The sequence below is a fragment of the Xyrauchen texanus genome, chromosome 44, assembly GCF_025860055.1.
Source record: "Xyrauchen texanus isolate HMW12.3.18 chromosome 44, RBS_HiC_50CHRs, whole genome shotgun sequence".
Classification (NCBI taxonomy): Eukaryota; Metazoa; Chordata; class Actinopteri; order Cypriniformes; family Catostomidae; genus Xyrauchen; species Xyrauchen texanus.
Genome location: NC_068319.1, coordinates 32,696,191 through 32,722,903, shown reverse-complemented (window position 1 = coordinate 32,722,903; position 26,713 = coordinate 32,696,191). Strand labels below are relative to the sequence as shown.

The 26,713-nt window shown below is 39.4% G+C and overlaps 1 protein-coding gene across 4 annotated transcripts in view; it reads right to left on the bottom strand.

The window, feature by feature from the left end:
- LOC127636986 (multiple epidermal growth factor-like domains protein 10) overlaps nt 1–26,713 on the bottom strand; it is a 149,337-nt gene that overhangs the window by 57,711 nt on the left and 64,913 nt on the right. For all 4 annotated transcript variants that reach the window (XM_052117808.1, XM_052117805.1, XM_052117807.1 and 1 more), the window contains 6 exons: nt 21,677–21,813; nt 13,560–13,772; nt 9,028–9,202; nt 8,826–8,946; nt 7,383–7,546; nt 5,818–5,920 (listed from right to left, as the gene is read on the bottom strand). In XM_052117808.1, coding sequence (XP_051973768.1) covers nt 5,818–5,920; nt 7,383–7,546; nt 8,826–8,946; nt 9,028–9,202; nt 13,560–13,772; nt 21,677–21,813 — 913 coding nt within the window. The remainder of the gene's footprint in view (nt 1–5,817; nt 5,921–7,382; nt 7,547–8,825; nt 8,947–9,027; nt 9,203–13,559; nt 13,773–21,676; nt 21,814–26,713) is intronic.

Below are 26,713 nucleotides of genomic sequence, written 5' to 3'. Positions count from 1 at the left end.
CTGAGCCACTGAAATGCATTTATCAATGGTGGCTGGAGTCTCTATTTCCATGTTCATTACATAGAATCACCAATTACTAAGGCTCTATCAATATGATTCTCAGTGGGTGCATCACTGAGTGGGGAGAATCGATTGGAAACCCTAACAGGAACGGCAGAGTGGTGTCACTTTGCTGAGTGAGTATGCCACTGAGATGTCACCCAAATGCCCTGCTGTGCGGGCTCTTCAGCCAGAACCAAAATGTGTGTGTTGCTCGCTAGTGTTCAGATGCGTGTCTAACTCATTAATCTTCTCCATCAGCTTGACTAATTCCTTACATTTATCAAATTTAAACCCCTCAATGTTGATGGAAGAAGCTGTAGTAACCCTAAACCTAACCCTCACAGAAAACATTCTGCATTTTTACATTTTCAAAAAACATAATTTAGTATGATTTATAAGCTGTTTTCCTCATGGGGACCAACAAAATGTCCCCACAAGGTCAAAAATTTCGGGTTTAACTATCCTTATGGGGACATTTGGTACCCACAAAGTGATAAATACACGCTACACACACACACACACACACACACACACACACACACACACACACACACACACACACACACACACTAAGTTAAGGTAATAAAGGCAGAGCCTATTCACCAAAAAAATGTCAGTCAAAGCAGGACAATGTGATTCATGGCGAAAGCGTCTATGATGTCCTCCACATCAAGGGCTCTTGCACGTTCTGCGTTGATGGACAGCAAAGCCAAATTACTATTCCTTGAGTCCCCACTGTTGCTCCACAAGTAGTTTTTAACACACCGTAAACATGAAAATCTGCATTCACAGGTTGCAGACGTGACGGGCAGTGTACACGAGATACACAAAAGTCTGTGCAAATCAATAAATGCGTCCTTGTATGGCCGGAGAACGGAGAGGAATTCATGTGTGGTGTTCACAGTTTGTCCCTGCTGCGTTTTTCGGTCAAGAAGCCGTCGAACTTGGTGAAGTTCAGCAGACAGGTTTTCTGTTGTTACCCCATAATGCTGGGCCATGGGTGATAGAACGCTCATCTGAAGGAATGACTGTTTTGGGGGTTTAAGGCAGATGTGCCCTGTAGAACACCACAAGATTCGGGTGAAAACTGCTTTTTCATTTCATTGACAAGTCTATCAGTGACAGGGTAGTAGCAGTGCTTTCGGATGTCATCGATGGAGGTGAGTGGTGGACGTTTTCCTGTGTGAGCGTCAACTACAAATCCCTCCAGGTGGCATGCAGGCTGACCTTGTCGTCGCTCTTGTCTGAACTGAACAATGATCCCTGTCTTGCTGCACAGGGCCTGTGCTTTGTCCCAAATGTCATTCCATGACTTTTCGTTTCTCTTTTCGGACAGGGATGCAATTACGGACTCAACAAGATCCAGGACAGATGCTAGTTGCAGATCTGGGGACTGCAAATGGTCAGACAAGAATTTGGTGGTGCGAAACAGATCCTCAAATAGAGTGAGCTGTAAAACAAACTGTCCGTCTATCAGTGCCTTTACTGCTCTAGCTTCTGTTTTTCTTCTAGCCATCGACTGTTTGATTACATAATCAAGTGTAGCACAGATTGCTGGCAGTGTTTTCTGAATGGCCCACAGTGCTGCATACTGACAAGCCCAACTGGTTTCTGACATCTTTTTTAATTCAACTGACTTTTCTATTGGTTCGAGTTCCTTTTGCTTCTTGAGGAAAACGTTGTGTACGAGAGAGCCAGAAAAAAAATTATGCAGCATCTGCACAACTTCAAAAAAGTCTCCTGCTGATCCTACATTATTGACACAGTCTACTAAAACTAAATTTAAACGATGGGCATGGCAATGTACATACAGAGCATGCGGTACTTCTCTCCAAAACCGTTATTACACCCTGACATTACGGCGGCGCCGTCATAGCACTGGCCAATGCACATGTTGTAATCGATGTTGCATTTACTGAGTGTTTGAAATGATAGTGGTCAAAAGTGAATCGGCATTTAGGCCATCAGCTGGAGTGAAGTGAAGGAACTCCTCCCGTATGTCATTGTTATGCATGTACCGCACCACCACAGACACCTGCTCCTTTTTACTCACGTCTTTGCTCTCATGCACCATCAATGCAAAAACTCCAGCCTCCTGTACTTCCCCACTGATTTGTTCCCTTACCATATTTGCCATTAGCTCGATTAGCTCATCTTGAATGTTGTGGAATGTTGAATTTTTGGGATTGTTGGATATTTTGTTTGCAACAGTTTTGTCAAACTTGCCAAGTAAGTGTAAAAGTTTGATGAAGTTGCCCCTGTTTGATGTACCCTCCACCTCCCTATGTCCTCTTTGGGCGATGGTTTGACACGAAGTGTAACGCAATGCCTCCACAACAGCCCGCATATATACCCTGTTGTCAAGTACCGTCTTTGAATGTCCCTCGCTGAGTGTATTACTGATTTTTGAGCCGCTCTCTTTCCGTATTTTAAACTCAGACCATGCATCCATGGCATGTTTATGTCCAGCACTCACATCATGTGTATGGAATGACTGTGTAGCTTTAACCCATGTGCTTAACCCGTCATGGGTATACGCGGTTTCTTTATGGAACCCGTGGCCCTGGTAAGCAAAATGCCTGCAGGCAAAACAAAACGATGAGCACAGTCCATGGTCATTGAGTACTCGAGCCAAGCGTACTGTTCATACCATCGGCGATTGAACAACCGCATTTGCTGACCGTACTTCTTTGCCAGGTATTTTCTCAACATAGGGCGCCTTGGTCCATCACTGGTTGACTAACTGATGTTGGATATAGCGCGGAGGAGGGGGGCAGCGCTAGTTCCACTGCAGCTCGGGGTAGGGGCTAGCTGGTCCTGCTGTGGGTTAATTGGCGCAAACACCTGTTCTTCATCATGTTCCCAATCCTTCCATTCGTGATCCTCACTGTTGCTCTGCTCCTCTTTGTCTACCAAATCCTTGGAGATTGCAGGGTTGTCCGTCTCCGTTGGATTTCGCATTTTACACTGACTTACCAGAAACGTATCCATTTTCGAGCTCACCTTTTTTTCGCTATCTACATTAGCCAAGTTACCGCCTTATTACACGAACCTCCCTGACATGCTCTCGCGAGACTGTCTAAAAGTTAATAAATATAATTATTTTTCAAAGCTGTCTTTAAGATTTTCAAATTACTTAAATATGTATATGTGTGGGGTTTTTTTCTTGAAATATATATATATTTTTTCTTAACAAAAGCCTTGGGGTTTCCTTGGGGTTGCTTAGCAGTTGCTAGGCCAAATCTTGGAGTTGCTATACCCCCTGGCGCCGCCAATGGGGCTCAAGGAGAAGAATAATAATAAGTCAATAACAATAGATTTCCTCCAACCGGAGGAATATAATAATAATAATAATAATAATAATAATAATAATAATAACCGTCAATAACAATAGATTTCCTCCTACCGGAGGAATCTAATAAGCAATGCTAAGGAGGCTAACAAGCTACAAACACTTGAGCAGCGTGCCATCAGCAACAGGAACATGACGTTCTGTGCGGAATGTGTAAACTTCTCTCCCCTGGCCTCAAGATTGGCTTGGTTTGACAATATTAAAAAGCCTCTTAACTATGTATGGAAAACGTAGATGACTCTCAAAAAATTCAATAGATAATACTGTAATTGCTGTCTGTCAGATTCAGTTACAATTTTGATTTATTTAAAACAATTTTATAAATTGTTTGTCTTTGTATGTGTTTTACAAAATTGTTTTCATTATATCTGTTAAAAATACATCAAAATCTGCAGCAAAGCCACAAAGGCAACCTGTCTGATCTGTATTTGAACCACTTGCGATTTCCATTCAATCCAATGTCTCAAGTTAACATGGGAAACCAGATGTTACCCAGTGAAACCATTAAAATCGCTCTTAAAAGGTGTCAAATTCATTAGAACAGACATCAATGAAACAAACGGGTTAATAATGTTACCAACATTTTTTATAATGTGCATATGTCTTTTCTTTGCTCGTTGGCAATTCACATTGAATGAATCTGCTGTAAAGGCAAGTGAAATTATTCACATGCACACACACATCCCCAGTTAACATGATCCCCAGTTGATCATGACACTGTCACAATGATTTCATTGTGTACAAAAACGCTGCATTTCATTGGCTAGGCACCACCCAATAAAAATACTTCATTGACCCCTCCCCCTCTCCAGCTGAACACTGGTCTTGCTCTCTCATATCAGGATTTTACAAGCACACAAGTGAGTTTTGCTACAGGTATTTTCGCAAAGGTAGTTGCAAAAGTCAAGGCCCGAAGATTTAAAGTTGCAGTGCCAGATTTGAGAGGTTGTAAGTGCCGATTTGAGATTGTATGCAAAAATGAATTAAAGTACAAAAGTTAATGTGTAATACAAGTTTGTGTCTGTAGTTGTATTTATGTGAATGTCATTTGACATATTTGCCTGCAATTGTGAATTCAGAACACAAGCTTTAAATTATTGTCTGTGAGAGCAGATTACAACATTCAGCTTCAAATTTTTATTGACAAGAATTTACATTGGTGCTGCGAGTATAAATTTCAACATACAAGTATAAATATTTATTGTACAAGTTCTGAAATCCAAATATGCAAGCTCTCGACGTTTTGCTACTGATTTACCTTCATAAAACTTTGCCACCTAGTGGTATCCATTGCATCATCCTTACAGCTAAACGAGATGGATCCATGTGACTTAACATCGGGGCTCCGATTGTCACGTGCATACTACACAGGAGCACGCTTCAATGGACACAACCTTGAAGGAATGAAATCTAACTAAATGTCAGTGAGCTCCATTTAAAAGCACTGCAAGGAGCGTGTAATCATCAAACCTGACAGTGCACCCATAGCCTCAGCTACTGACACAATGTCAAAGTGACCGCAATGAAAGGGAACTTTTTTTATTTATTACAAATGCTTCAGTAATAATGGACCCAGCACACCAGTCCAACCATATTAAACACAGGACATAAACAGAACACATCAGATATCTAGTGTGGACTAAGTGCATATGTACATTTGATGTTTTCTAGAATGTTACTACTAAAAAGATAAACACAAAACATTTCTCCCTTCAAATGTTTTTGTGTTTTTCTTTTTAGCAGGAACATTCTAGAAAATACATTTGCACTTAGTGAAAGAATTGTCTGTAATTTACAAAATCGTTTCTGGATGTAAAGACAGCATTTCAGTCTTTAAGGATTATGAATGTTGTGATGTCCATATTCCGCACATTATGAGAGCTTTATATGTTGTGTAGTACTATGGTAAAGACAATAAGTTCTTTCTCTGACTGTCTGTCATTGTGTCTGTTCAAAAAAGATTGCGGTAGTGCGTCGAGCCAGAACACAGACAAAAGCTCTTTTGAGAGCTTTGGCAAGTTGCTAGGTGATGAGGGAACGCTGGAGATCATTCTAGTACAGCAGCCCTGAGGAGACGCTCATGAGAGCATTAGTATGCTACCCATGTAGAGCAAACAGTACAATGTGTGGGACAGAGTTTAAACTTTAGGTTTTAATGTGCTCAATGCTATTTTTTACATAATGTATAATAAATCCGGCCATCATTGGATGCTGATATTCTCATTTTAAATGGAACATGCACAAAACTATAAATTGTGATTTATCACAAGACACGGCAAAACTGAGAGATACTTCAAGAATTTACAAACTTACAAACAGGGTTGAAAGAATGTAGCGCTTTAGACTTAGGGTTAGCAACGATAAATAAGTATTTGTACTTCGCACAGCTTGGTGAGAATGACTGAGCTTTCTATTCTGTTTACCTGTCCAGCCCACCAGACAGCGGCAGTGTCCAGTTTCCGGGTGACACCCATCTGCATGACTGCAGTCACAGCGCTCACGGCAGTCCAATCCATACGTTCCATCCTGCACACGTCACATACATCATATTCTGTACTTACACTATAACTACATACATTCCATAAATTGACATTTCTATCAACAGACATAAGAGGTTTCGCAAATAAAAGTTGTTCTAAATGTTTTATAACATTTAATCTCATTATTATATAAATGTATTTGAACACAAACTTTTAAATAATTCACAAGAAAACTGATGAGGTTAGTGTTATTCATCAGTTAGATAGTAATTCCAATGAGATCTCATTTGTATTTGCAGATTTCTGTGTAAAGTGTGATTCCTTTATATATCAACAACTTTAGAGATGTTGTTTACCAATCTTTATATTGAATTATAATTTTTTCTCCCCAATCTGTAACACCCAAATCCTAATTCACTCTAAGTCCTTGCGGTGGCGTAATGACTCGCCTCAATCCGGGTGGCGGAGGACAAATCTCAGTTGCATTCTGAAGACATGGATTATAGCACATGAATAGAACGAAATGCTTTTATGACTGTTTTATGGTGCTTTTGTAAATTTGTTTCAGCAGAGTATATTCAGAAATCTCCCACAGCAAACAAAATACAAATTGAATGAAGCAATGATTAAACGAGTACAGAACATAAACATTTGAAAGTTTAATCTAGGTTAAGTAAGGAATAATTGATAATGGACATTTGAATTGTTAAAACAAATTATGCACATCCCAAGGTGGTAATGCACAAAGCGGAGTGGCCGTTACACCACAAGTGTGCATTATTGTTCAATAATTCAACATGCCTGAGTCTCTGCTTATACCACTTTGTGTGTGTTTGTGGGGAAAGAGAGAAAGATATGAAGGGCAAAGGTGCTTTCCACAGATATTAAAATAATTCTGGATATTTTAGGGTAGCCTGTACTGATCTGTGAAATAACTGAAATAATTGGCGAAGTGATATGGAGCCGGTATGCGGTCATGACCTGGAATAGCAGTGCGTTTACTGAAAAATAATTGTATCCCTTAGAACGTCTTTCAACCAATCAAAATCAAGCATTCAACAGGCCCTTGTAATAAATATACTGTATACACAGTATATAGACAATATTGTAAATATCAGTGGTTCTTAACCAGGGGACCGGGCCCACTAGGGGTCCTCAGCAAACTTCCAAGGGAGCTGCAAGATGACTTAAAATGATTAAAAATAAGTTATTTTAAAACAATCAAACTTAATTTAAATGCTTAAAACTGATAAATTCACATTTAGTCCTACAACACATAAACAGCCAGTTCCTAAAATCTTTGGGAACGTGAAATTAATTGCGATTAAGTAGCTAATTGAATCTATTCACACTCCTAGTTTCCGGGGGATGGGGGCCTTCAAACGTTGTCTAGGACAGTGGGGGGCCTTGGAGTCAAAAACGTTGAAAAGCACTGATATAAATGATGCATCATGTGATCAGGTGTGATATTTGTGATGAGATGTTTGGGATGTTTTTGTTGATCTGACCTGACAGTGCAGGTGACAGCGGTCTCCTTTCCAGCCTGCAGTACACGTACACCCACCGTCCAGAGCGCTGCATGCACCACGGTTACCACACACACATGTCAGGTTACAGCCTAAACCCCATGTGCCACTGGGGCAGTTAATTGAGCAATCCACCCCGTGCCAACCTGCGTGACAGCCCAGCGAGAAGATCATGAGTCATGAGGAGAGAACAACAGCAAACACGCCAGGAGATTAAAAAACACATGACCTAACACAGTAAATGGGCTGTTACGTTGTGTAGCTGGCAATGGCAATGACAAAGACGATGTGTAGAACCCAAGTGCAGTTTTATTAAATAAACGTGAAATCCAAAACCCTAACTTTAAATGAGAACTAAACTAGACATAAACATGACTAAAACATTGCTAAACATAAACGTGGCCTGACCTAAACTAGACATAGCATGGCAAAGTGCTACCAAACAAACATCAACACTAATACACAGACATGGGGGAACAAACCAATGATCAAACAGAACACTAAACAAGATAACAAGACTAATAACCTTAAACCAATTACAAACTAGAACTAATAACAAGGTAATCAAACCATGAAAACAAGACACATGAACATGGAGCTTGAACACACAGAAACCACTAGTTCATGTTGGGGAGCTATAATTCAAACATGCAGTATACTGTTTCCAGCTATTTTGATACCTGTCTAAATACATTTACGCCACCTCTTTGCTGCTTTAAACAGTCTGTATAAATACATCTTATTGCAATATATACTCTATGCAGCGTCTGTGATGCAATTTCAGCATTACGACAGCTTTAGAGAAATTATCCAGCCACACATTTGAAAGAAAATGCAGAAGTATTACTTTCCATAGAAATGAACACTACAACTGTGTTGGGGAAGTCTTTTCCCAAGCTACAAGCAAGTCATAAATTAAAGTATTTAAACTACATTCAAGCTACTAGCAAAAAAAGTAACTATATTGAAGCTATTTAAAGAAGAAAATATTTTTTAATATATAACAATCAGATGCTATTTTGTAATTTTGCAAGATGTCAGAATTCAATAATATCCCCTGATTGTTATATATTTAATAATAACATATATTTAATGACATTTCATTTTGAAAATGAACCATGAGTTTACATCAGTAACCACAGTTTAACTATGGTATTTATAGTAAAAACCACAAAATGAACCAAAGTACTAGTCATGATTAATACAATATAACTTTAGTAAAACCATGGTTACTTTTCATACTTGATAGACATTAAAAAACTAGACAATCCCCTCTCATAGAACAACAGCAATGCACGAAATATTTTGCTTTAAAAAAAAGCAAAGTCCCTTTGAGGCTGGGCAGAGCTCAAGTGATATGAACCGTCTAAAAGAATCGACATGCCTATAGTAAATTGGAGTTCCCATCACTAAATATAAAGTTACCTGCTTGACAGACGCATGATCCGTCTATAGGTGAGCAGATTTCTGCGTTCTTACAGGAGCACACAGAGGTGCAGTTGATGCCGTACGTGCCAGCGGGGCAGGGTGACGAGCAGTCTGTGCCCTGTCAACACAGACACATTTATCAACACTTCACTTTACCATGTGCACACATCATTCATTATATGTGATGATGTGTGTGTACCTTGAATCCGGGCGCACAGATACACTCCCCAGTCACGCTGTGACAGTCGGCACCGTTCTGACAGTGACACACCTCCTGACACGCCTCACCATAGAATCCAAGAGCACACGTCTCATTACAGTACAAACCAGACCAGCCCGGCTCACACGAACACTCGCCCGACATCGGCTGACAGCTGAGAGACAGACACAGTTCACATTATTGAACTGAAGAAGCATCAGTGACCCTCTAGTGGTGACATTCCACATTTTCTTTTCTTTTTAAACATCTTTTAAACTTTTAGACTGAACTGTCAGTGGAGTAAAAATGCAACCTCCGAATCATGCTCAACATAGCTTTTGTGAACACGATTACGTGGAGTCAGAACATGTGTCTTTTATGTGCTATCATTAGTGCCACGGGAACATGTAAACACATTTGAACTGATGCAAAGATGTCTGATGTGAGACTCTTTTAAAAAAGACACTTAAGTAAATGCACAACAAAAACATACAGAGAAAAATAATATAACGGCATAACTCAAAATACAAGCTTCTATTTTTACAGACATTTCTGCTTAAGCCGCTTGTCCGTAACTCATCAGAATGGGGTACATGTCAGAGTACCGGCACATTTGGTAGAAACATTAAAATGCTTTCAAGATTGAGAATTTGCTTCAGAAAATGCAGTGATCTTCATTTAAAGTGGAGGTCATTGCTGTGAAAACACGAGGAAATAAAAAGTGTTAGATTAAATAGCATTCAGCACATGAGGTCGGTGTGGAACCTCCTCATCTTTTAGACTCAGAACTGAGATGATCCTCATATACATGAAATGATCCTCAACTTTGGACAATGTAGTCATCTTCATCTAAAGTGGAGGTCATTGCTGTGAAAACATGAGGAAATAGAACTCATTCTAGGAAAGAGAATAATATAAAGTAGCAAATGATGGTTCACAGCTGTGATGTAAACTAAACGCTATTGGCTATTTCAAAAACCAACATGAACACACAGGAAATCTGTTCATGTGCTCTGAAATCAGCTCTGCCAAATTATTGACAAGCACCATCCCCCATCTGACATTTTTGTGTCAATTCAAACATGCTTACCTTTCCCTCTAGCACAACTGACAACACTCTCCATGACATGAAATAATCACATGAACAAAGGTGCTCATCATTCTGAAGCAGCATTTTTGGCCGGTTTCACCAGCTATACGTGCATTATAACTTACCCTAGTTGTGGCATAAATGGGCACTATGTCACAATTTACACACTACTAAATATGTAAAAACATTACATTTATGTAGGACATAACCCTACGTATGAACCAAATATTTAGTGAGTAACTGATGGAATAAAAAAGCAGACTGATATTTTATGACATCAGTGAGCTCATGTTTTGCGTAACAGGCATTAATAATTTCGACATATATGATGATGTGGACATTTACGAGAGAGAGAGAGAGAGAGAGAGAGAGAGAAAAAAAACGTTCTTTTAAGGGGCATGAAACCGTTCTAACGGTGCAGTTTTTAGGTGTGTGTCGCCCGCTGTCAAGTTTTAACTCATATATATATATATATATATATATATATAAAGATATTAAAATGAATCCATTTCAATTTTTTCAACCTGTTTTATTAGTATTTATTTATCACCCCTTATTTATTTTAGATACAGTTCATATTGTTATTTACACTGTTTATTGGATAAATGCAGGTAAAAGGTCATAATATGTGACTACACATGACTTTACAAAGAGTTTACAACTACTAGTAAAGTCTTGCCTTAAGAACAGATGGTGTAACCAAATTAAGCACTGACTTAGTTACAAACTAACTAGTAGATACTAAACCCTTAGTGTGAACTTTACGTCCCAACTTATGTGAGACCTTACGCACAGCTTGTACAACCCTACCCTGATGTTTAGGTTTAGGGTTGTGGTTTGGTTAGGAGGTAGGGTTATTAAAATACACATTCTTTATGACTGTTTTACATTATTTACAACAAAAAATACAGTATGCTTTTGATGCCTCTCTATGGACATTTCACCACAACAACACTTCCATATTCGGCTAGCATCTCCTGTACTCTTCCACATAAAAAAGACATACAGGTTTAGAGCAAAATGAGGGTGAGTACATGATGACAGAATAAAAATTTTTAGGTAAACTATTCCTTAAAATAAACTGATTCCACAATGACACTGTGGATAAAGTATATTATGTTGAGTCTGATGACATTTTTGTCAAATTAAATTATGTGGTTCATGACACGTTTCGTGGTAGTTGAGGTGGATTGTCCACTGTGTGGACACAAATAGACAGAAGGGTCAAAAGGGTATAATAAGGAACACACTTCACTAGAGAACTGGTCACTGGCGGCACAGGGCACATCGGCTCAAGACTGAACACAAAGGCAGGGAACAAACAGACTTATAAAGGCCTAGAAACAGGTGAAGGGAATGAGGGTTAACCAGCAGAGTGTTGAACAGGGTTAGGGGCGTTGGTGCCATCTGCAGGAGTGGAGAGAACAGAGCTTAAGGTATAAGTGCCATCTGTAGGCATGTAAGGAGCATGGCATGTAAGGCTCAAGGAAAGCACCCCCTGCTGGTCTGGAAGGGAACAGCAACCCAAAGAAAATATCTTTTACACATGTGCTATAGTAAACATGTTTAGATGTCATAAGATAACGTTGTGTGAGGAACAGGATGAAAAACATTTATGAACTGTTAATAAATCCCATGACAAATACAATGACACAATGGAATGCATCCCCATCCTGCACGCTAGATCTCGTGTCCGCCTGTAATCGTCTTTACAAGTGGCTGCAAGAGCAGGGGGAACTGCCAGCAGCTACAGGTAGTCCAGACATAAAAAAATGAAAAAGAGCATGCCTTGCTGGGCTCACTGGTGGCTCGGGGGTCATAAGCAGCCTCTTATACCCTTTAGATCTAGAAACGGCCCTGTCTATGAGACCCGGTTGATTATGTTAGTATCATTTGATTTTTTACTGATCATCAAATTGACATTTACACAATTTACAGTCATTGATTTATTGTGTTTCAAATACTGTAGATTTATCATTCCTCTTCAGCAGAGCAGCTTCAGTAAATCACTGTCAGAAGTCATGAGCTGTGATTGTGTGTGTGTGCTGTACCTGTCTGCAGTGCAGCTGTGCAACCGCTTTCAGTTCATCTGCAGCAGCTGCAGTCACATGCAGTCAGCTGTGTATGTCTGTCTGATCTAAACAATGAGCAGCTGTGTGTCTCTACACACACACAAACACATAAAAACAACAACACACACTTTCACCATATTTTAATCTCCTCTCTGATATTTCACTTTATTTCAAATGATGAACGCCTGAATGCATGTGCAGAAGAACACTGTGAGTGAATTTACAAAGAATACATTGTGCAGGCTGATAGTGTGCTTTATTTGCATTCACAGTCTGCACTGCTGCTGTGATCCAGACACCTGAATCTGATTTTTAACTTATTTAGCTCTGTTGCATACAGGGGCAGATTTAGGCATGGGTGACATGGGCATCATAAATAATATTGTATATGTCTGCAATCTTATGATGAACATACTGTATATTTCTATTTAATTTTGTCTTTGAAAGCCTGTTATTCAGGCACTGTTCATTCTTATGTCCCTCTACAAAGTGTTCATACCAAGACATTTTTCTCCAGCACAATATACAGATCTGAAATGCACCTCTTCCATAAACATTCAGTCTATTTTGTGATCCCACTCACCTTCCCCATGTTTTTGATAAGTATATTGGCCTCTGAGTGGACTAGAAGCTTTGCCTAGGTGTCATTTGAAAGCTGAGATTCTCCACATAACAGTGATGTGTAATATTTATGTTCATATATAGTGTCAGGAACGTATTTTGCTGATGGATTGCCATCATGCTTTTTTCTGCTGAATTGCAGATTTTGTTCTGGACAACTCGCTCTTTGTGGTCAATGAATGAGCGGTGCCAGGTGGTCCCGTTGCATAGAGGCATTCACGATCATTCACTTTCTCTGTGGTGGAATGAGCTTCCAACCTCCTCACAATCTGCTGAGAGCACTTAACCAATCCACACTAAATGCACTAGTATTTAACAATATATATATATATATATATATATATATATATATATATATATATATAAATCTTGTCAGACTGTCTTCTACGATAGCTTCTATACTTCTCCAGTCACTTTGAGAACCTGGCATTGTGATACTACAGATATTGTTGACTTGTGTATGACACATTGCATTTGGATAAAAGCATCTACTAAATTCCTAAATGTAAATGTAATGAAAATGTCATCAAAAAATCCTTTGAAATAAAATTCAGGTGGTTAGTAAATAAAACACAGGTGTTTATGGTGAAATACTGCTCTAAAAGTACCACAACTGTTTACTGAATTTGCCCCTCAAACTTTGAGAGGTGCTTCATTGAACATGAAGAAAACATCTGTAAATATTGTAAATATTCCCTTTTCTTCATGTGAACTGTATTTAGTGTATGATGAGAACAAGCGTGTGTTACCTGTGTGTGTTTTTGGCATGACACGGGCACTTCCTGTCACACTTGGGTCCGTACAGTCCATCAAGACAGATGCGCTGCTCACAGCTCTCGCCGGTGTAACCCGCCTCACACAGACACTCGCCACTGATGTGATAACACTGCGCTCCGTTTACACAGTGACACGACTGACTGCAGCCCGCACCATACATGCCCACTGGACACTGATCCTGACACCTGCAAACACGCCACAGAACTATGAAGAAATCATATTTTCACAGCTTGAACCCAAAGTACCAGGGCCAATATTTCAATTAGTGCTCAGCATATATGTTTTTTTAATGGCTGATTCGTGAGGGGTCTCTTCATGACACTTCTGCGTTACCAAATACATTGAGCTCTATGTAATGAAGCGTTCAGGCCCAGGTATACTTCTTATATGTGCATTGTGGATCGCATGAATGAATAGGAATGTTTGACACATGCGCAATACAACTGCTTTGCGACACTAGTGCAGTCAATGGCCAGTGCATGCGCAGACGATGCAGACGACCATGCATGCAATGCAAGAAAATCGAATCTAATAGATTATCAATTTTCAGAGGTTAATATTAATAACGCTTGACTTTTCTCTTTTAAAACATGGTTTATGTCAACCCTGTTACTTTCCAAATGTTTAGGTATTAAATGTTGTTAAATGCAGAAAATGTTTAATGTTGTCACATGTGATTACATGTTTATTTATTTACCAGGTACAATGTACATTAATAAACATTTCAGTTTTACACTTCAATATAAATGTACCAGAGTTAGCTAATAAGCACATTTTCATCCGTAGTCCCTGGGCAGGTTACAACAAATCAGTTTCCACTATCCTCAGTACAGTGCTTCAGTAAGTACTGCAAGAGAAGTACAATAACAAATACAGAAATACATTACAAGAGTGACAGAGATATATCAAAAACATTAAGATTATGTAAAGTGCTGAAAATAGGTGACAGCAATGTGACAGCATTAGCTACCATTTTGGTTATGTATTAATAATCAATTAATAGAGATGTAATCTTTGTGTCTATGTTGGTTTCATAAATATTCATAAATAAATATAAATATTTGAAAAACATTTATAGGATTTTCTACACATAATATTAAGTAAATGACTTGTAACCATCAAGTAAAAGCTATTAAAATACTTTTCTTGCATCTTTAATTGTTATGAATCAGACGAGGAGTGAGGATCTAAATGCAGAACTTTAATAAAGGAACAAAAGTGTGAACAGGATAACACAAAATAACTGAACAACACTGGGAACAAACAAAACATCCACGAGGGGAAAACAAAACATAAACACGAAAAACATCCACGGAGAGCACGGGCAGGAGAAATATCGAGGACAACCAAAACATTCACATTTGACGACCGACAACAATGAACAAACAACAGGGTTTAAATACAGAAGGGTGATGATTAAATTAAACTCAGGTGAGAACAATGACACTGGCAGTGATGAGGGCAGGGGATTATGGGAAGTGTAGTTCAGGACAGGTGACAGGGGAGAAACACAGAGCGGACAACGGGGGATCGTGACATTAATAAGAGAGTGTACACAACTTAATCATTCATTACTTTTTCTTTTTTTTTTTAGATCAAAAATATAAAGAACTTCTCTCAGGGTTATGCTATATGACCTGAACAAAATCTGCATTGTCATAAAATATCAAAATATTCATATTTAATGATATGACAAAATATATATTTTGTAAAACTTTTTTTTAACTTCACAAACATTGCCTTGAGGACAAACGTTTTTAAATATAAATCACATTTTACACATCTATAAATCAATCAATAAAAAAAACATTCAAATAAACCTGCACTACTCATGCCAACTTTTTTTCAGGAATTTCCGCTTTTTATGAGATTTTAAGTTTTTTACTCTGGACGGCTGCACCACATGATTTTTTTTTGTAATTTTAAGCCATAGATAAAATATTAAAGTGACTTTGAACTCAGTAACTGAAAACATGTTAATCATAGAAAGGGTGTATTCAAGTCATTGTTTTGCACTTGTAATGTATCATTACACCACATCACATTATTTAACACAGAATGCTTGTGTTTTGTGCATTACACACGTTTGGGGAATTAAATGTTAAACGTTTTCTCCCATTAATATGTTTAACACTATACCGTCTCAGTTTGTTGTTAGTTATATCCACAGTAAATCATGAGCAACAGCTATTGAAATTATTTGTGTTGTTATTATCTTATTATGTAGCAGTGATTATGAAATGTAGTGTGTTGACTACATCAGGGGCAGACTGGGACAATAAAAAGTGGCCCTGGACTTTCTGCCCCAGAGCTTCCCACCAAACCCGGCCTGCAACACACCACAGCAAAACACACCGGCTCACTGATTTCATTTCCAGCTCAATCTCACATTTTTTGTGTTGAAAAAGAAGGAAGTTCTATTGACTGCTAGTCATGACAACGGGCCCCACAGTCCAAAAATTGACAAAACATTTAAACATATAAAACCACCGTAAATGTGATGAGTGGATTTTTCAGAGAAAGCACTAAAAATAAGCACTTATAAAAGCACAAGGGAAAGGGTGTATTTCAGGTGCTGTGACAAGATTTTAAAGCTCTTAATCAACTTTCAACTTTTTTCTAGAAGTGCGAATAAACTATTGTCTTCATTAATATGAGCTATACACAATCATAAAATGTTCGATGAAGAAAGTGTCAGACAGCAGGACACTCATGACAGTGCTGAAAATGTCATGTTAATTACTCGCATAACTATGTGTAAATCTTTATTTAAAAACAATCAATGAAAATAAAGTTGGCCAGAACATGTACATACATAAATTAGAGCTGTCAATCGATTATCATTTTTAATCAAATTAATTACATGGTGTCCTGCATTTAATCGCATATACAAATATTTGGGACTGCTGCTGAACTTCAAGAAGACCAAGGTGATGACCAATGAAAATAACGATCGACGAACCCTTGACCTGGATGGAGACGATATTGAGGTTATCAACGACTTCAGCCTACTTGGATCAATGATCAACACGAAGGCGACGACTCTCGAAGAAGTGAAACGAAGAATAGCCATGGGAAAATCAACGATGAAATCATTGGACAGAATTTTCAAATTGAAGGACATTTCTTTGCCCACAAAGACACGACTCGTTCACAGTCTCATCTTCCCCATTGTAACGTATGGCAGCGAGAGCTGGACAGTCAAGAAACAAGAACAGAAAAGAATCGATGCCTTCAAAATGTGGCGACGAATCCTGTCGATACCATGGACAGCCAGATGGTCAAACAAATCTATATTGGAGCAAATCAAACCGGACATGTCTCTCAAAGCAAGGATAACCAAACTACGACTTGCCTACTTTGGACACATCGTACGAACAGATCACTCACTGGAGAAGGACGTTATGATGGGACGCATCGAAGGAACAAGAAGAAGAGGAAGACCAGCAACCCGATGGCTCGATACTATCAAGAAAACAATGTAGAAGACCTTGCCCCAACTTATCCAACTGGCACATGATCGATCTTCCTACAGATTGTTCATCCATCAAGTCGCCATGGCTCGGAATCGAGCATAGGGCCTTTAACTAACTAACAAATATTTACTGAGAAAGCCCCTCATATAACATTAATTCAATATATAATGATTATACATATATCAATATATCATTATCCATAGTTATCTTTAAATCCATTTCACAAGTGAATTTGTCAATCAGTTGGAGATTTATTATGAGGGCTTGTTTAAGGACCCATCAATGTGCGTCAGATTTTTTATATTTTTTTTATTAATGCTTACAAAATGTTTACATCTAGAGCCAAGAGGTATATTAAAACAAACAACAACAAAAAGTAAAATAAATAAATAAAGTTTAAATAAAATATCAAATTGTTTACATATTTCAATACACTTTACAGCTTTCTTGTTACTCAAATTGGAAATTGTTCTTAGGTGTTGCTGAACCTCTGAATTAAAACTTAAAACTAATGGTTTATAACCACCATACTTACATTTATGAATACTAAACTTTGCCAACAAATGCAGAACATTAATCAAACAATATTCCTTATGAAGAGACATGTCATAGCTAAAAAACTAATAAAACATTTTCAAAACAAAGTTGGAAGCTGGGAATAATATGATCTCTAACAATCTTTCAGAAATCAGACCAAAAACAAGTCAAGTCGGGACAACTCCAAAATAAATGAAAAATGTTTTCCACCTGCAAACCACAAAATGTGCAGAATATATCGACATCACAATTAAATCTGTCTACAAGAAAATCATTAGTGGGGTAAGTTTGAAGGATATTTCTTTGATTTTATTCGTGATTAAATATTTATGTGGTAATTTCCAAATTTTGCACCATCTCAATCCAGCCACACCCTGCATCAGACATGCTTGTGTAGCGTCTCGGGTGCGTTGCGTCATAAACATAAACCTTTTAGGTCACTGTGTCAAGTTAAATATAGTTTATTACTTAGGACACATCTTGAGATAGATACTTTAGTTCGCATTTGCTCTCCATCAAGTGTTTTGAACGCCAGAACGCAACACATGTTTGTGTTGTGCTGTCTGCTGAAGGGTGTTTTCTTCACTGTATAAACTGTGCGTTGCTCATACAGCTGAAGATTCAATTACTGCCCTCTGGAGTAAACAGGTGGTACTACAAGCTTGCATTTCTCAGGAATCTTCCTTATTACAGTCCGGGGGCATTGCGTTTAATTGCATTCATTTTTTTTACGTGTTATTGTTTGTAAAATTAAGCGCACTGAATTAACACCTTAAATCGACAGCCCTAATATAAATATATAAATAAATATAAATACATTAATTTATAATTTATATACATTATAAATAAAAAAAATACATTTACGCCTTAAAGTGCAGAACTTTGCCGATCTTTTCAGATGAATTGCTCATGTTTTCACTCTATGTGAGTTTGTTGCATCTTTACATGTGCAGTAAAACACGAAAAGCTTAATGCGTTGACAAGCGCTGTTTCTGCTATCCTTTAAACAAAGTTGTTACGATCCCGTGTTGTCTGCCCCGTGTTTTCTGTTTCACTCGTCACTGATCACGCTCCATGTCACGTTTTCCTTGTTGTCCGCCCTGTGTTTCACTGTCCTTGTCTAAAAACTACAATTCCCACAATTCCCAGCCTCCCTCACTGCCTGCACTCATCATTGTTCTCACCTGTGTCTCGTTCAGTCTTCATTGTGTCTGTGTATTTAAACCCTGGTTCTTTGTTTAGTGACTGTCGATCGTTGTATGTTGACGTTTCGTTTCATGCTCTGCTAATTCTCTGTCTTCGTTCAAGGTTTCCCTGACATTTCATGTTCGTTCGAGGTCTCCTGTGGATGTCTAGTCATGTTTGTTCTGCCCTTCGTGGATATTTCCCCAACCTGTGTAGCTCCTTTTGTGTTCTTCCGTGTTTTAGTTTATTTTCCCATCGTGGACTTTTCTTTTGTTCCTGTGTTTGTTAATCTGTCTATGCTTGCAATAAAAACCGCATTTGGATCCGCATCTCCCGTCTGCCTTCTCCTGACTTTCCACTGTCATAACAAAAGTAAGCCTCAAATCGACACAAAATAATATTGATCATAACATATTTTCTGCTTTTATATCAGGCGTAAACATTATTCAGCAAGCTGTACTTTAGTTCCAGTTATGCTTTGCGGAATATATAAATTATGCAAATGAATATGTACTGCTCATTATTTATGCTGCTGTTATTGTATTTGTTGTAACTTTGTCATTTTGTGATTATTCAGAGCTCATCTTATACTTAATATGTTGTTTTTTATTGTCACCATTATTGTGATTTGTAAGTCAAATAATGTACAGAGATAATGTGCTCATACAGATATGAGCTTCTATGTGTAAGTAATTTCAAAATAAAAGTCATTGTATTGGCTTTCTTTGAAGAGTTTATTGAATTTTCACTTTGTTAGGGGTCCGCGCAGGAATGCTGGAGCCCAGGGAGACCGCCTATATGGCCTGTGGTTGGGCCGGTAATTACCCAGCAACCAATAATCCTCGCAGCAGACCGAACTGTCCTTTGTAATCTTCTGATGTCTGATTTTGTAGCTGCACCAAACCAGACAGTTATTGAAGTGCAGAGGACAAACTCAATGACAGCTGAGTAGAACTGTTTCAGCAGCACCTGTGGCAGGTTGAACTTCCTCAGCTGGCGAAGGAAGTACAACCTCTGCTGGGCCTTTTTCACAATGGAGTCGATGTGTATCTCCCACTTCAGGTCCTGTGAGATGGTAGTGCCCAGGAACCTGAATGACTCCACTGCTGCCACAGTGCTGTTTAGAATGGTGAGGGGGGACAATGTTGGGGTGTTCCTCCTTAAGTCCATAATCATCTCCACCGTTTTGAGCGTGTTCAGCTCCAGGTTAATTTGAATGCACCAGACAGCCAGCCATTCAACCTCCTTTCTATATGCAGACTCATCATCATCTCAGATGAGGCCGAAGACAGTGGTGTCATCTGCAAACTTCAGGAGCTTGACAGAGGGATCCTTGGTGGTGCAGTCATTGGTGTAGAGGGAGAAGAGTAGTGGGGAGAGCACACATCCCTGGGGGCATCAGTGCTGATGGTACAGGTGCTGGTAGTGAATTTCATAAAACCTTTTTTAATTTTATAAAACATTATTTGCTTTATTTAGGAATTGATTTTTTATTTGAAGACTTCAAATGTCCCTAAATTGACAGATTTAGATGATTTCTGGGGGCAAATGTTATTTCCAAACTATAGCTAGGACACACACACACACACAGTCTGGTGGGCTCCTCCCTGCGGCGGTGATGTGATTATTTTCAGGCGGTAGGGTGTGGTGAAATAAGGGTAGATCGGAGGTAACTGTGACGTCTGCTGAAGCCAAGCTTTTATTAACTCGTAAAAATGCACTTGAGTTTCTATTCCTGCAGTTTAAATACATGCTGTATACTCACTCATACTGTAATTACACATACACATTCTGCTGCTGCTCCAGAGAACACTCACTGACACAACACACACTTATTCTACATCCATATCGCTAGACAACATCCTGTTGTGACACTGACTGCAGTAGATTTGTCTTTCATTGAGCACTTTTTTTTATATTGAGCACAGGATTATTATCTAATCAGCCAATCGTGTGGCAGCAGTTTAGTGCATAAAATCATGCAGATACGGTTCAGGAGCTTCAGTTAATGTTCACATCAACCATCAGAATGGGGAAACATGTGATCTCACTGATTTGGACTATAGCATGATTGTTGGTGCCTGATGGGCTGGTTTGAGTATTTCTGGGATTTTCTCACACAACAGTCTCTAGAATTTACTCAGAATGGTGCCAAAAACAAAAAACATCCAGTGAGCGGCAGTTCTTGTTGATGAGAGAGGTCAACAGAGAATGGTCAGACTGGTTCGAGCTGACAGAAATGCTACGGTAACTCAGATAACCGCTCACTCGCAGAATATCATCCTAGAATGCACAAAATGGCAAACATTGATGCAGATGGGCTACAACAGCAGAAGACCACATTGGGCAATTTAATAGGACCATAGTGTCATAATAATGTGCTCATTGAGTGAATATTCTGAACAGTTGTAGCAACAGAAGAATGAAAATCAATACAAGAAAGAGTGATGCAGCATATTTAAATAAAATCTTTTTATTTCTGGCTGATATTTAATGTGAGTATTTGATAACGCTATGTCAATTGTTCCAGTAGGTCAGTAGGTCAGAGGTCATGGTGTTACTTTGAACTGCTAAAGTGTGGGTGACCATCATTACATATTGTAAACTATCCCACCACTGTCTATTTTCCTTCAATATCCTCTATACTCATATATTTAAAAAAAGAAAGAAAAACATTTATTGGCATTTTGGCGCTGATGTGTGAATGGTAGCAATACAAATAAAAGACAGAAAGCAGTTGCTTGTTTGAATAGCAGATCTGGAACAGATCATTTGACAGCAATTTAATGGATTTCCTGTGTGAAAGTGGCTAATTATGAGATTTAAAGTATAGTGTGTGTGTGTGTGTGTGTGTGTGTGTGTGTGTGTGTGTGTGTGTGTGTGTTACTGACCTGTCTCCAGTGTATCCTGCAGTGCACACACACTGTCCAGTGGATGGCGAGCAGCTTCCTCCGTTATGACACTGACACTCCTGTGAACAATTCTTACCGAAATGCCTTGCAGGACACGGCTTACCACACACTGTCCCCTGAACACACACACACACACACACACACACACACACACACACACACACGTTGGGTTTCCATGTTTTATGGAGACTTCCAATAGACATAATGGTTTTTATACTGTACAAACTATAGATTCTATCCCCTAACCCTAACATAACCCTTAAACCTAACACAACCCCTAACCCTTACACAACCCAACCCAACAAAATGTCCACACAAGGTCAAAAATGTCAGGTTTTACTATCCTTATGGGGACATTAGGTCCCCACAAAGTGATAAACACACGCACACTCACACACCCTCTCTCACACACACACACAAACACACACACACACACACACTCTCTCTATCTCTCACAAACACACTCTCTCACACACACACACACCCTCTCTCACACACACACACACACACACACACACACACACACACACACACACACACACACACGCACCGAGATACTGTAGGCAACAGTGGTGCAACTGTTTAATAATTCACCCCTGTATATTCAACCAGAAGTATTAGACATCATGGATTTTGACATGATTATGTAGTAACTGTTATATGGTGAATATATTCACTCGAGTATGTGTTGTGCCTAACAGCACTCTAATAGCATACACACTGATGAGCGAAAACATAATGATCATCTGCCTAATATGCTGTTGGTCCTCTGTATGCTGCCAAAATAGCACTGACCCACCGAGGCATGGACTCTACAAGACCACTGAAGGTGTCCTGTGGTATCTTGCACCAAGACATTAGCAGCAGATCCTTCAAGTCCTTTACAGTTTTTTTGGATTGCTTACACACTAAAATTAAAAGTAGTACACTATTAGCAAAACCTTACACTCAAGAAGCAAAACATCAGCCCATACTTGCACAACTATAAGCACATTGTCAACCTCACACTTGTTGCAAAACACTAAACACACTTAACATACATTACACACAAAAATCTATCATGAAGTCACTTCCTTGCAATACCAAAGCACTGACTGTCAAATTACCGCACCGTCCAACCAATTGGTTCAACACAGTCATCAGGTGTGCAAACACTTGTTTGCTTAATTGTAGACACACCAATCAGGTGTATAAGCACTATAAAAAGCAGCAGGTGAGTTCATCGGTTTTCAAGCACACTGGAAAGAGTCAGAGAAAGAGTAAGACGGGGAGGAGAACGAGGAGGAGGACAAGGAGGAGGAGGAAGAATCAACAGAGGAGGAATCAACAGAGGAAGAGGAAGAGATGGAGGCCATGCTGGAGGTAGAGGAAGAGGAAGAGGAAGACAAGAAGGTGCTCAAAGAGGACCGAATCTGAGAAATGATATCTGCGCAACACTGGTTGACCACGTTGTCAACCACGGCCTGACGCTGAGGGAGGCTGGACTGCGAGTACAGCCAAATCTAAGCCGATACACAGTGGCAAGTGTGATAAGAACATTTCGACTGGAAAATAGGTATTGTAAAAATATCATCATATCAAAAACATCTGCACGGTTTCAGTAACTGCTTACAGTACTGTATTCTATGCACTATCAGCACTTCTGTTACCTTTTCCTGTGAAATTACTGTACTATTGTATACTGTTTTTTTTTCTACATAGGATTGAGGGTCAGGAACGACAAGGGGGATGGCCTATGTTCACAGAACAGCAAGAGAGGGAGATAGTAAACATGGTTTTGGCCAACAATGCTATAACACTCAATCAGCTCCAAGCTAACATTGTCAATAACCACGCCAGTTTCAACGATATCCATCAGGTCTCAACATCAACACTGGCACGCATCCTAAAAATAAAACATATTCAAATGAAGCAAATTTATCGAGTGCCTTTCGAGCGCAATTCCGAAAGGGTGAAACGACTGCGGCATGCAGAGGTATGTATTCACTTTAGCAGTGTGATCTTGCATACTGTCTCATAATCTTTTACTGTACTGTAATATGTATACTAGATCTACACTGAACTACACAATTTTGCCTGACACTGTTCTTCAGAGAGTTTTACGAATGGATGGAGAGGAGATCCAGCATGAGTTCATTTACGTAGATGAGGCTGGGTTCTACCTGATGAGAACACGAAGGAGGGGAAGAAACATCATTGGCCACAGGGCTATAGTCAATGTCCCAGGGCAACATGGGAGTAATATAACACTCTGTGCAGCCATTACACAGAATGGGGTCCTCCACCGCCATGCCCATATGGGCCCTTACAACACAGCACTCATACTTACATTCTTGGACCAATTGCACAACATAACAGCAGCAGATCATATGCTATACATTGTTGTCTAGGACAATGTGTCTTTCCACCGCTCTGCTCTGGTTCAGAACTGGTTTCAGCAACATCCACATTTCACCGTCCTATATCTTCCACCATACTCTCCATTCCTCAACCCTATAGAAGAGTTTTTCTCGGCATGGCGGTGGAAGGTATATGATCTCCGTCTCCAGGCTGAGGTACCCCTCATCCAAGCCATGGAGGAGGCCTGTGACCAGATGGAGGTAGCAGCAATGCAAGACGTATTCGTCATTCAAGACGTTTCTATCCAAGGTGTCTTGCTAATGACAAAATTGCCTGCGATGTTGATGAAATTCTCTGGCCAGATCCAGCTAGGCGAAGAGACAATGTCTAGGTTTTTTTTTTTTTTTTTTTTACAGTACAGTTTTTCTCAATTGCTAAAACACTAAACCCTATTGTCTGAACCAAATGCTCAGTTGCCTGAACCCACTGATTGAATCAATCACTCTTTTGGCAAAACCATAAGCACTTTTCACCTGTTTAGACACAACTTGCCAACACATTTTCATTGTGATGCACCCGTGCTGCATAATGGTGAGCACAGGTGACAAAAGTCAAACACAATTAAAGCACAGGTGTCACCACTTGAACACAACAACTCAAAATTGAGCACACATTTGGCTAATGATGTGAGGGAACATATACAATAAGCCAGTTCAGAGAGCACTGGTTTGTGAGGCCCTACAATGGATAGAAATCTGAGAGGAAGAGTTTGTGTGAGAGGAGGTCGAGGTGGTCAGCGAAGACAAAGAACAGTAATATCTGATGAAATCAGAGCTACTGTGATTGACCATGTTCTTGTCCATGGTATGAGCATGAGGGAGGCTGGACAAAGGGTACAACCAAACATCAGTAGATTCACTGTGTCCACCATAATCCGAAGATTTAGAGAAGAGAACAGGTAATTACCTTTTTTTGACATTGTAGTACAGTATGTAAATGTTGACAGCAATTACTGTATAACATACTATATACTGTACCACAGTATACTGTAAGTAAATATATGTTTCAGTACATCACTGTACCAATGTACTGTAGTATTGTAATGGAGGGTTGGTCTAACTGTTTGTAGGCCTAGTATTCCATGTATATTTTTTTTAACTCCATGTTCTCTTTTTGTAGAATTGAAAGACTGCCACATGGGGGTGGGAGGACAGGTATGTTCTCCCCACACCAAGAGACCCTAATTGTTGATATGGTCCGTGAGAACAATGCCATTAAACTGAGTGAAATTCAGCAGAAGATCATTGAGGACCATGTAAATTTTGAGGGTATCAACAGTGTCAGCCTCTCTACTGTTGATCGTGTCCTCAAGCGCAACAGACTGCGCATGAAACAGATATACAGAGTGCCCTTTGATCGCAACTCAGACAGAGTCAAAGAGCAAAGATTCCAGTATGTACAGGTTGGCATATATCCAGACACATTCAATGTTGATTACTCTTAAGTAGTGATTTGCTGCAGTGGCCTAAATCACTTTTTCCGTATCACTTACAAAACTTTATCTATTTCTACCGAGGTTTTTTCAACTGGATGCAATGGAAAGACCCCATGAATACATCTACATGGATGAATCTGGGTTTAATCTCACCAAAAGGAGAACGAGAGGCCGTAATGTGATTGGCCATCGGGCCATTGTTGGTGTTCCTGGGCAGCGTGGTGGCAATGTCACATTATGTGCTGCCATCAGCAATCATGGGGTTGTCCACCATTATGCCAACCTGGGGCCCTACAACACTCACCAGCTCCTCATTTCCCTCAATCACATGCGAGATGCTCTGTTAGGGCAGCAGGATGAGCATCCCATCTATGTTGTTGTTTGGGACAATGTGAGTTTTGTGTTCACAGTTTAGAGAAAAGGAGAGCAGCTTTCAAGGAATGTGTCTTAGCAATCGAGAAAAACTGTAAACTTACAGTACAATACGTAAAGTGACATTTTGTTACAGTATTATGAATCTCCATGTCAACATTTTGGGCGTGTTGAGAAATAAATGAGTTTCTTCAGTCTGCAATATTGGTCTTGTGTAGTGTTTGGTGAATGTACATTATATTTGTACTTTGTTGATGGTAGCCTACTCTAATCATAGGGAAGTAGAAGTGCTAAAAGTGTTTTAGGTTTATCACAGCAGAGTGTAACTCGTGCAAACAGAGTATAGTAATGTGAAACGTGTGTGTTTCATATGGTAACAAAGTGTGGTTTTTAAACAGAAGTATATAGTTTTTACAAGGGTGTTTAATTATGCAAAGAATCTGTAGTGTTTTGCTAATTGGGTGTGTGGTTGTGCTAATTGTGTGTAGTGTTTTGAAAACACGGGCCCTGTTTTGCAAATCATGCTTAAGCAATCCAAAAAAACTGTAAGTTGCAAGGTGGAGCTGCTTTCGATTGGACTTGTTGGTCCAGCACATCCCACAGATGCTCAATCGGATTGAAATCTGGGGAATTTGGAGGCCAGGGCAACACCTTGAACTCTTCATCATGTTCCTCAAACAATTCAATGTGTGCAGTGTGGCACGGCGCATTATCCTGCTGAAAGAGGCCACTGCCATCAGGGAATACCACTGCCATGAAGGGGTGTACCTGGTCTGCAACGATGTTTATGTAGGTGGCACCCGGACCCA